Source organism: Nuphar pumila, chromosome 2, assembly GCF_984573655.1.
Source record: "Nuphar pumila chromosome 2, dmNupPumi1.hap1.1, whole genome shotgun sequence".
Taxonomy (NCBI): domain Eukaryota; kingdom Viridiplantae; phylum Streptophyta; class Magnoliopsida; order Nymphaeales; family Nymphaeaceae; genus Nuphar; species Nuphar pumila.
In genome coordinates this window covers 35,600,664-35,613,364 of record NC_143250.1, presented here as the reverse complement: position 1 = coordinate 35,613,364, position 12,701 = coordinate 35,600,664, and the positions used below count along the sequence as shown (strand labels likewise).

The 12,701-nt window shown below is 35.2% G+C and overlaps 1 protein-coding gene across 1 annotated transcript in view; it reads right to left on the bottom strand.

Moving 5' to 3' along the window:
- Positions 1-12,327: 12,327 nt before the first annotated feature.
- LOC149845245 (uncharacterized) overlaps positions 12,328-12,701 on the bottom strand; it is a 35,757-nt gene continuing 35,383 nt past the window's right edge. Inside the window, exons 8-9 of the mRNA XM_089987305.1 lie at positions 12,482-12,536; positions 12,328-12,344 (exon numbers count right to left, since the gene is read on the bottom strand). Of these exons, the coding sequence (XP_089843431.1) occupies positions 12,328-12,344; positions 12,482-12,536 (72 nt within the window). The remainder of the gene's footprint in view (positions 12,345-12,481; positions 12,537-12,701) is intronic.

The window sequence follows — 12,701 nt, the reverse complement described above, 5'->3', positions numbered from 1 at the left end:
TACACTACTCATTGAGCTATGCACACCTGTTGTAGCGTTTTACTAATTTCGTGCTAGTAATAACTAGTTGTTCAGACTAGTTAAATATTTATGATAATAGCATTATGCTAGATGCAATAGGATGCATATGACTTGATTTACTACTTGGTTAAACTATTCGTGCTTGTTGTAAGGTAGCACTTGTTGAGTTAAGCATCGTATGACTGAGGTGGTTCCTCGTATCTCGTAATATACGAACTATCTGCAACTAGAACCAATATAGCTGCTTGTCTTATAAGTTGCTTACATCTTGTGGTTAATATATAACTATTGTCGTGTGATTTGCTTATCACGTGTAGCTTATAAATTGTTTGTTGTGCAATGGCTTGCACCTTATGATTAATATAGTTACTTGTCGGTAGACTGAAGAATTCAGTGGTAATGACATGCATTGTGAGCTCTATTATGAATGCCTATCTTATTCAGTTACTCGACTTACTATATTGCTTGGTGGAGTTAGTTACTCTCTACCTGTAGAATTAGTTGGACTGCTATAGTTGCGTAATTTGCTTGTTTAGCACTTCGGTCCTCACTGCTCTTGTATTTAGCTATTTACTTTATTGGAGTTTTGCTTGTCATACTGATGTCTTCTTTTAAATCGTTGTAATTTTGAAAAGATTTTTAAATGAAAAACATGTGAAAACCAGACATCAAATAATAAAAACCGGTTCTCACTAGTGGATGAGACCGGGTCGAACTCAGGGAACGGGAATATATCGTATTCAAGTACACAAATCTAAACTAATCTTTATTGCCGAATTATTTGAAATGTAAAATGTTCAAGAAAAGTAAAAAAAAAAAAAACAACTAACTATTACAACAAATGAATACCCTTCACAGAGGGCAAAGTGCAATATTTACAAACCCAATTAAATTCCTAATTCTAAACCAAAAAGTAAAAAGAAGCTTTATTGTACTTCGTGTCATATAATCGCTTCCGCTCCAGTCCTGTGCTATCCTGCACAATTCAAATGACACGAGCAGTACAAGAGCTAGAACATGAAAACCGAATTAAGCAAATTATACTAATTATTTGCTAAAACAAAATATACTATGAGAGAAATCTAATGACATTCTTAACTAAAATTAACTTCTAATTAAAACTAACTACTATCTAATATTAGAGTATACTAATTTCAAAAGCAAATGAAAACTAAACAGAAAATCAATGAATGAACAAAAAAAATGAAGAATACATGCAATCAATGAATGAGAAAGATAAGAACTAAAACACTTAAACAGAATGAACACACAGGAATTTGGTATTAAGAAAAACAGGAAATCGAATCAAATAAAAACATGAAATGCAATCAAATGAAAACAGGAAATGCAATACTATAAAACAAACAAAAGAAACATTAATGAAATCAGAAAATGCAAAACTAAAAATTCAAAACAGCAAAACAGAAAATTAATTAAACGAATGCTTAACTAAAAAAAAACAAGAAATGGAATTATGATAGAACATGAAATATAAACTAAAAAAAAACAGGAATTCTAAAATTCAACAAACAGCAATTTGAATGGAAGAAAAGAAAAACAGGAAAATTAGAAATTAAAAAAAAACAAGAGATTAAAACCTATTCAGCAAAACAAGAATTCAACGTTAAGAAATCAAACAAGAATTTAATGCATAATCAAAACAGAAAATACTGAACTAAAACCAGATTTAGGAGAAAAAAAATATTTACTGAACTGAAATTTATACTTGCAACGAATTTACTAAACTAAAACAAAAACAGGAATTACAGATTTCAGAAAATAACATGTAATAAAAAAAAACAGAGAAAAAAAACTGAATGAAGAAAGAGCAAAAACGAATTTCATTACAGGAAAAAAAAACAGAAAATAAATGTGATGCTTAACAGGAAACTCAAGGAATGAAATAAACTGAAAATCAAACACTAAACAAAAATTAGGCAAATCGGCAAAACAGGAAAATCTAAACAGCAACACAGAACTATGAACGAATCTATCTAAAGAATCACTGGAGAATAAAAGATTGACCAATGAAGAGAAAAGATTGAGAATATAGCTTTTTTTTTCATTTTCGTTTTTCAGTTTTTTATTTAATTTTCAATTTTACAGAAATAACAAGAACATAAAGAAGAAGCTGAAGAAGAAGAAGAAGAAGAGGAATCGGAAGAAGAAGAAGATGAAGAAAATCAGAAAATGAAGAAGAAGAAGATCTGAAGATGAAAGAAGAAGAAGAAGAAGAAGATGAAGAAGAATAAGAACTGAAGAAGTAAAAGAAGAAGAATCGGAGGAAGAAGAAGAAGAAGAAGAAGAAGAAGAAGATCCAGAATCGGAATAAGAAGCAGAAGAAGAAGAAGATGAAGAAGATGAAGATCCGAACTTACCAGAGGGATTAGAAAAGAATGGCGGCCTCCACACCACGCCGTCGCCGGACTGAAGAGCCACCACCACCGCCGGCTGGATTGAACAGAGCAAGAGGGAGAAGGGGAAGAAGGAGGTAAGAAACCACCGGCGATGGTGGAAGATGGTGAGAAGAGAGAGAAGAGAGGGAAAGAGGGGAAAGGAGCAAGGTTCAGCCGTGTGAGGAAACGCCCGATTTTTTTTTCAGTTATTGGGTTTTAAAAGCCCCAAACTGGCTGGAACCGGTTTCAAACATAAATTTTTTCAGTTTTAAAACAATGCAAACCGGTTCCAGCCGGTTTGCTTATTAATTTTTTTTTTTAGTTTTTAAAATTCAAAAACCGTGTAAACCGGTTTATTAGAAATTTTTTTTTTTCAAAAAGTTACACACAAAACTTTTTTTTTTATTTATAAAGAAAATAAAACTATTCTACTAAATTTTTTTTCTTCTTTTCTAAAAAAAACAAACACTTAAAATGAATATAAAACTATTTTTCTCCATTTTTTTATTTTTTATTTTTATTTTTATTGAAAATTAAAACTAAACTACTATGACTATAACAAAAACTAAAATATGCATAAAAATGTAAAATAAAACTATTTTTCATGCATTTTCTATTTTTAAATCATTTTAGCACATTTACTCGAAAACTAACATAAAATTTAGTTTTTGAAACATTATTTCATAAAATCATGCATATTTAAATGTTAATTAACCCTGAATTATATGCATGATCAAATACCCCCATGCTTATGTTTTGCTAGTCCTCGAGCAAACTAGAAAAATGAATGAAATGAAAACTATCACCTAACTCACTTTCGTAGGAATCACGGTTGCATTTAGCTTATGCAACAAGCCCTTTCAACCCCTAGGTTATCCCAGTGGATGAGTAAGGTCTCGTGAGGGTTTACAGTGATGCTACCCACAAACATCTCTGTCATGTATGCATAATATTACACATCCTCACAAGCAGTAGGTAATCAAAGACTTTATTTTCACAAATATTTCCTGTTATTTCAAAATCAAAACATAATTAGAGTCTTTTATATACCACCACAGAAAAAGAATTTCTTTCACTTTTCTAAATATCACAATTATTTATGTTTTATTCTTAGAAAGTCCAATAAAAATATATTATTATTTACTTATCCTCACTCATATGTTTTCTGCACAGGTTTTCTCAATCACACTTCTAAGCACTGAACTTTTCTTTCTTTTTCAGCTCTTTTCTCGATTTTTTTTTCACGCTTTTCTTTTTGCGCACTTATTCTTCTCTTATAGCTTGCGTGTGGTCTGCTTTTATGCCTTGTGCAATGTCAATATCTTCTATACTTATTCAATACATACCAAAAGATATCAACTAAGACATAAAAGTGACTTCCTTCAATCACCCTTATAACATGAGAGTCAAACATTTCAACTTGTATTTGTTCTCAGTTACTTAGGATCACGAAGTTTTTCACTCTCCTTTTCGAAAATGGAATTAAAAGTTTCAACTTACATCTAAGTTCCATCTACTAAGGATTGTGCAATTATCCAAACAACCTAACGCATGCTATATATATATATATATATATATATATATATATATATATATATATATATTTTTTTTTTTTTCTTTTGAGCTCATTTTTTTACGCTTTTGTTCATTTGCTTAGTTTTTCAAAAATAGAACTGCGCATATTCATATTTATGATTCAAAATAAATTCTAACATGTATCTATCATCATTTCTTTGAAATCCAAATAAACAACCATAATTTTTAGATCTATGTCAGAAAAAGTTTTTGTGGGGCTTAAAAATCCTCTAAAAACATCAGATTTGAAATAACATTAATATAAGTTCAAACTCTTTCTTTAAAAATCTACTTTTCATGAGAGATGTGTAAACATGTGCAAGAACATAACAGAAATATCCAGGTGACCCTCCCCCATGCTTGAATGACACTGTCCCAGTGGCACTCCCCCATGCTTATATGAAACTACGTGAATGCACATGAGAGGAAATAAATAAGGGAAAAGAGTAGAATGACCTGACATGAATTAAAAATACACGTTCTATGAATGTAATAAATGCAATGTATACATGACAAAACACAAAACTCATGAATGAAACAAAAAGAACTAGAAAAACTCATGAAAAAGTAAAAACAAAATAAAATCTATAAATTCTATGCAAATCTAATAATATACAAGATATGGGTTGCCTCCCATAAAGCGCTAAGTTTCACGTCCCCAGCCAGACGGATCCCTGGAAAAACCTTCATCGTCCATGAGATCAATGGACATGAAGTCAAACTCAACCGAGCTCTATATAGAAAAGAGTGTCATCTATGACACTACGCACTGTGTTTCCATCCCGTCTACCTCTAACTGTAAGATCATAACTCTCTCGACGTGAAGAACAGATATTAGTCTCATCTGAGAGACTGGTCAAGAAATGAGAGTCCAGGATCGACCAACTATCAATGAATGCAACTTCAGACAAGTTGTGAATATGATCAGGCTTGACTTGGTCAAGCACCTTCTGCATCTGCACCTCTTGCTTACTAAAAATTGGTGATCCTAAAGGCTGAGAAAATGGGGCTCTATATGATGATAATGCATGCTGTAGGTTAGGCCCTTTCTGTTGAGGTATCATGGAAATCGACTCGTCAGTAGAAATGATATGAGGTTCATGAGTTGAGTCCTGAGTGGAGTGAGACGCCTTCCCATACTGAAGGGATGTAACAGATTTGACTTGCTCATGATGTGAATCAGTGGGTTGCAAGTCAAATGACATGGAATCCTCTCCCTTTGAGACAACAGACTGACTATGAATGTTCCCCTGGCTTTGCCTACTCAATGTCGGAGCTAACTGTCCCATTTGAGTCTCTAGTTTGGCTATTGACTGCGTATGGGAACAAAGAGTGGCCTTGATATCAGAAAAGGCTTCTAACATCTCTTGAAATGATGAACTTGGAATGGGCTCTTTAGGAGAAGGTAGACAATACTGGGGATGAACCTGTGGAAATATAGGATGCGAGTAACCTTGTGAAGGGTTACTGGGTCTATACTGTGTCTGGGAGGGCTGATGGGATGGGGAAATAGACTGGTTTCGCCAACCTGGGTTATATGAGGATGTAAATGAATCAGGCATGGGTTTAGCGAAACCTTGGGCAACATTCATCTGCTCCTGAACGAATTCAAGATATAATGGCACTGCCGGACAATCTGCAACACAGTGTGCAGGGCTAGCACATAGCTCGCACACTCTTTCTACTGGATTTCTCGAGAAATTGGCTAGGAATTGATCTAACTTCCTAGTCAACTGGTCAACCTTGGTACGCAAATCTAACTCGGACCCAACTTCGGAAATCCCAACTTTCCTAGGACCACTAGACAAGGATGTAGTCCTATCGAGCCATGAAAACAAGGTATGATGCATCGTGTTTTCACTCAAGGTCTCAAATAGAGACTATGCCTCGTCCTCACTCTTGAGCATAAAAGTGCCCCCACAAGACGAATCAACCATTTGACGATGCTTCTCAGTAAGCCCGTCATAAAAATACTGCACCAACTGCCAACGAGACACCTGGTGATGGGGACACTTGCGGAGAAGATCTTTCAATCTCTCCCAAGACTCGTGAAATTGTTCTCCCTCAATTTGAGAAAAACTGGTTATAGCTTTACGAAATTGGTTTGTCTTACCAATTGGGAAATATTTTTTTAAAATTTCTTTTTGCATTCCTTCCCAAGTAGTAATACGAACCGTCTCAAGAGATTTTAGCCAGTGCTTGGATTTATCTTTGAGAGAGAACGGAAACAAAGTCAACCGCATAGCATCATCTCCAAAGTTATTGATTCGCACAGTCGAGCAAATCTCAAGGAATTCGTCGAGATGACGATATGGGTCCTCATTACTAAGGCCATAAAACGAAGGTAACATTTGAATCACACTGGCCTTAATCTCAAAATGGCTCGCTCCTACATCAGGTCTCGTGATGTAGGAGGCGGGAGTATACGTATTTGGCATGAAGTAGTCCCTCAAAGGATGGATCAATTGATGATCGTCAGCCATTGCGTACACCTTTGAGTAGACCGGTGTAGCACACGTCCTAACTTTGGGTTTTCTACCTAACTAACGCACTAAGCGACCAAACCATGCAAACCACAAAGCGAGTGAACTAAAAACAACAAAAACTAAACAAACACCACGCAGTTACACATAACAGAGATTATGCATAAGAAATATGAAATCTATGTGTACGGTACCAATCATACACAGTCACCTCTAAGGGGTTCCTAGTAGGTGGGCTGTGCAGAAAAGTAAGCTTGTCTCTAAGATATGCACATACGTGGTTCTAAACCTAAATTCAATACAAACACTAGGCAATAAAGTGAATACTAATATTACGCCGTTCCCCAGGAACGGCGCCAAAAATTTGATGTCTTCTTTTAAATCGTTGTAATTTTGAAAAGATTTTTAAATGAAAAACATGTGAAAACCAGACATCAAATAATAAAAACCGGTTCTCACTAGTGGATGAGATTGGGTCGAACTCAGGGAACGGGAATATATCGTATTCAAGTACACAAATCTAAACTAATCTTTATTGCCGAATTATTTGAAATGTAAAATGTTCAAGAAAAGTAAAAAAAAAAAAACAACTAACTATTACAACAAATGAATACCCTTCACAGAGGGCAAAGTGCAATATTTACAAACCCAATTAAATTCCTAATTCTAAACTAAAAAGTAAAAAGAAGCTTTATTGTACTTCGTGTCATATAATCGCTTCCGCTCCAGTCCTGTGCTATCCTGCACAATTCAAATGACACGAGCAGTACAAGAGCTAGAACATGAAAACCGAATTAAGCAAATTATACTAATTATTTGCTAAAACAAAATATACTATGAGAGAAATCTAATGACATTCTTAACTAAAATTAACTTCTAATTAAAACTAACTACTATCTAATATTAGAGTATACTAATTTCAAAAGCAAATGAAAACTAAACAGAAAATCAATGAATGAACAAAAAAAATGAAGAATACATGCAATCAATGAATGAGAAAGATAAGAACTAAAACACTTAAACAGAATGAACACACAGGAATTTGGTATTAAGAAAAACAGGAAATCGAATCAAATAAAAACATGAAATGCAATCAAATGAAAACAAGAAATGCAATACTATAAAACAAACAAAAGAAACATTAATGAAATCAGAAAATGCAAAACTAGAAATTCAAAACAGCAAAACAGAAAATTAATGAAACGAATGCTTAACTAAAAAAAATAGGAAATGGAATTATGATAGAACATGAAATATAAACTAAAAAAAAAACAGGAATTCTAAAATTCAACAAACAGCAATTTGAATGGAAGAAAAGAAAAACAGGAAAATTAGAAATTAAAAAAAACAAGAGATTAAAACCTATTCAGCAAAACAAGAATTCAACGTTAAGAAATCAAACAAGAATTTAATGCATAATCAAAACAGAAAATACTGAACTAAAACCAGATTTAGGAGAAAAAAAATATTTACTGAATTGAAATTTATACTTGCAACGAATTTACTAAACTAAAACAAAAACAGGAATTACAGATTTTAGAAAATAACATGTAATAAAAAAAAAACAGAGAAAAAAAACTGAATGAAGAAAGAGCAAAAACGAATTTCATTACAGGAAAAAAACAGAAAATAAATGTGATGCTTAACAGGAAACTCAAGGAATGAAATAAACTGAAAATCAAACACTAAACAAAAATTAGGCAAATCGGCAAAACAAGAAAATCTAAACAGCAACACAGAACTATGAACGAATCTATCTAAAGAATCACTGGAGAATAAAAGATTGACCGATGAATAGAAAAGATGGAGAATATAGTTTTTTTTTTCATTTTCGTTTTTCAGTTTTTTATTTAATTTTCAATTTTACAGAAATAACAAGAACATAAAGAAGAAGCTGAAGAAGAAGAAGAAGAAGAAGAGGAATTGGAAGAAGAAGAAGATCTGAAGATGAAAGAAGAAGAAGAAGAAGAAGATGAAGAAGAATAAGAACTGAAGAAGAAGAAGAAGAAGAAGAATCGGAGGAAGAAGAAGAAGAAGAAGATTCAGAATCGGAATAAGAAGCAGAAGAAGAAGAAGATGAAGAAGATGAAGATCCGAACTTACCAGAGGGATTAGAAAAGAATGGCGGCCTCCACACCACGCCGTCGCCGGACTGAAGAGCCACCACCACCGCCGGCTAGATTGAACAGAGCAAGAGGGAGAAGGGGAAGAAGGAGGTAAGAAACCACCGGCGATGGTGGAAGATGGTGAGAAGAGAGAGAAGAGAGGGAAAGAGGGGAAAGGAGCAAGGTTCAGCCATGTGAGGAGACGCCCGATTTTTTTTTCAGTTATTGGGTTTTAAAAGCCCCAAACTGGCTGGAACCGGTTTCAAACAGAAATTTTTTCAGTTTTAAAACAATGCAAACCCGTTCCAGCCGGTTTGCTTATTAATTTTTTTTTAGTTTTTAAAATTCAAAAACCGTGTAAACCGGTTTATTAGAATTTTTTTTTTCAAAAAGTTACACACAAAACTTTTTTTTTTATTTATAAAGAAAATAAAACTATTCTACTAAATTTTTTTTCTTCTTTTCTAAAAAAAACAAACATTTAAAATGAATATAAAACTATTTTTCTCCATTTTTTTATTTTTTATTTTTATTTTTATTGAAAATTAAAACTAAACTACTATGACTATAACAAAAACTAAAATATGCATAAAAATGTAAAATAAAACTATTTTTCATGCATTTTCTATTTTTAAATCATTTTAGCACATTTACTCGAAAACTAACATAAAATTGGGTTTTTGAAACATTATTTCATAAAATCATGCATATTTAAATGTTAATTAACCCTGAATTATATGCATGATCACATACTCGATAGCATGTATGGTTAACTCTGTTAGTTTTATTTCTCTTATTTAATTTAGTAATTATCTTGCTTATTACAGTCTTTGTTCTTCCTTGTCTTTTGCACCCCTACTAGTTTTTTGCGAAACTGACCCATTTTATGGACAGGTGGTGTTTCAGTCTGCGATGGCATGATGAGATCAAGATGAGACCATTTTCTTGACGTTTTGCTCTTGAGGGCATTTTGGTAAAATTGACATAAAGTTTCTTTGAAAGCCTCTCTTTTGATTAAACTCTGAATTATTAAAACTGTGTTACCAAAACTCTGTTTCTTATTTTTATTTCAATAAATATATTTGAGTTGCAAATCTATTTGTAAAGGAAAGTTTGCGCTGTAATGCGCCCAATATCCAGGGACTTTCTATTTCAAACATGATTTTCCGTTGAACCTCTGTTTCAAACTTTGATAAATAATCAATTTTAAAGCTTTCAATCTTTTTCATAAAAGGTTTCAAGTCCCAGATTTTTGGGGCGTTACAGAAAGTGATTTATGTAATTCACATTCTTATGTATTAACTTTTTCATGTTTGTTTTTTTGTTGTGAATTTTACTTGTTTGAAAATCTATCGCGTGAGAATGCATCTTGTCATATCATGTCACTATTTTATCACATTCACAGCTAAGCAACTAATGCTTGTGAAAGTTATTTACAAGGTTATACTTGTGTAAGACTTTCGAGACTTCAACATTCACAGATAAATCACATTCACGGGTTCTAATTTTGAATGTCTGCAATACCCCAGTAAAAGTTTTAAAATGTGATTTGCAATCATAGGAAACCTGTGAAAAATACAAAATCACATGCATTACAAACATGCCTGTAATGTTACATTGGTGTATTTTTTTTACAGGAAGCACGAAATTAATTTTAAAAGAAAAAATGTACATCACAAAGAACAATAAATGCTTGATGAGAGATCGGCCAAGAGATTAACAGGACATTCAAGGAAGCTTGCCAAGAGTGGAGAGATCACAAAGCTTGCCAAGGAAGCTTTGGCGGTGAGGACCACACAGTTTTGAGCATGACCTTTTGATGTTATGTTGGTGGTGGTGTCTATATTGCAACATCCCTCCTTATCCAATGTGGGTCTATCCAAACATGCCCTAAACACACTACAAGGGTGACGGTCAATAGCGGTGACTTTTCTCGCTGCTATTGCCCTATTTAGTGTTGTTATAGGTCTATAAAATGACCGCCAATTTGTATCCTCAGTTGAGTAATAATGGTGATATTTACAGGTTACCGTTAATGTATGATCCAACACTAGCCAAAAATCTCATCGAAATTGGGAACACCAATAGTGGTAACCCACCCTATAACTAGGGATGGCAGTGGACCGGGGGAAAGCGGGGCCCCGCCCCGCCTCGCCCCGTTTGGACCGGGGATGAAGGGTATGAAACGGGGATGGAGGCGGGGATGAAGGTTAAAATCCATCCCCGTCCGGGGGTGGAGGCGGGGATGGACTGGCACGTTCCCCCGCCCCGCCCCGCCCCGCCCCATCCCCGCCCCGCCCCCGCCCCGGCCCATCCCCGCCCCGCCCCCGGCCCATCCCCGCCCCATCCCCGCCCCCAACTCAGATGAACTGTTTACTAACCCTAACTCCCTTCCCTAATTTCCTAACCCTGGAGCCGGGCGACGTTACTGTGCACGTAGGACGCCGGGTTCTCGATAGCGTACCGGACTCTGGCCTGGGCGGCGAGGTGCATCATGTGGGTGAAGGCGACGAGGTCGAAGAGCTTGGCCAGGAGCCGGGCGTCGTTGATGTCGCCGGCGATGACGAAGACGCCGTGGTCGCCGAGGATTCGACGGCGGGCCTTCTTGAGCGAGGGGTCGTAGTAGTCGTTGAAGTTGTCGAGGCCGACGACACCGTCACCGCGCTTCCGGAGGGCGAGCGAGACGTGGGTGCCGACAAAGCCAGCGGCGCCGGTGACGAGCACGCTCATCCCGCGGGGTCGGGGACGGGGGCGGGGTCGGGACGGGGACGGGGCGGGGGCGGGGCGGGGACGGGGACGGGGCGGGGACGGGGACGGGGACGGGGCGGGGGTGGAGGACATGAAACGGGGATGAAGGCGGGGGTGGAGGATAAAATCCATCCCCGCCGCGGAGGCGAGGCGGGGGTGGAGGATAAAATTTTGAGGCGGGGCGGGGGTGGAAACCTTGTCCCCCGCCCCGCCCCGCCCCACTGCCATCCCTACCTATAACGGCAACATACATATAACAATGACATTTTTGTGTTTCTTTTATAGCCTGCAACGGGCAGAATTAACTCATCAATATAGTCGATAACAACAAGAAGTAAGTCATTGTTATAAGTTCTAACGACAACATAGGGTTGAGGCCAATAACGGTGGCACAAAAATGTCGTCATTATAGGCCTTAAACCTGCAAAAATAATTTTTTTATATTAGTTTACTTTTTTTTATATTACATTAAAGAAAATAGCAAATACAAACACTTCAAATATCCTCAAACATACATCCATTCAAATATAAATATACACTTCAGACATCAATTCAAATATAAACATACACTAGTGTTTATACATCCTAAAACATACATTCAAATATAAACATACAATTCAGACATCAATTCAAATATAAACATACACTAGTGTTTATACATCCTAAAACATACATTCAAATATAAACATACATTTCTCTAACCTCCTCAAACATGTATCCTCTCCAACCCCTCAAACATACATCCATTCAAATATAAACATACACTTTAAACATCAATTCAAATATAAATATACACTAGTGTTTATACATCCTAAAACATACATTCAAATGTAAACACGTACTTCTTCAACCTCCTCAAACATTCATCCTCTCTAATCTTCTCAAACATTCAACTTTAAACATATATTCAAATATAAACATATACTTCAAAAAATAAACACACTTCAAAAAATAAATATACTTAAAAAAATAAACATGCATCCTCTCCAACCCCCTCTCCTACATGCTCTCCAAACCTGCAACAAACATACTTCAAAAATGAATACAATCTAACAATTCAAAAAAAATATATAAAAATACAATTATAATAATGTTAATAATGATGACAACAGTATGTGAATTCAGTACGATAGCTTACAGATGTTTTAATCACATTGCAATTGAAGGCTCGATAATGCTTTCATATTTTCTTGCACTTTCATGAGAATCTAAAAAAACATAAAGATAACATTAACAAAACATCTTTTCGCATTCAAGAGGATATCAACTTAAATTCAATAAATATATATAGATATATATCAGTTTATATATATTTAAAATCAATTTATATATATAATTAGTTTATATATATAATCAGTTTCTCACTAACTACA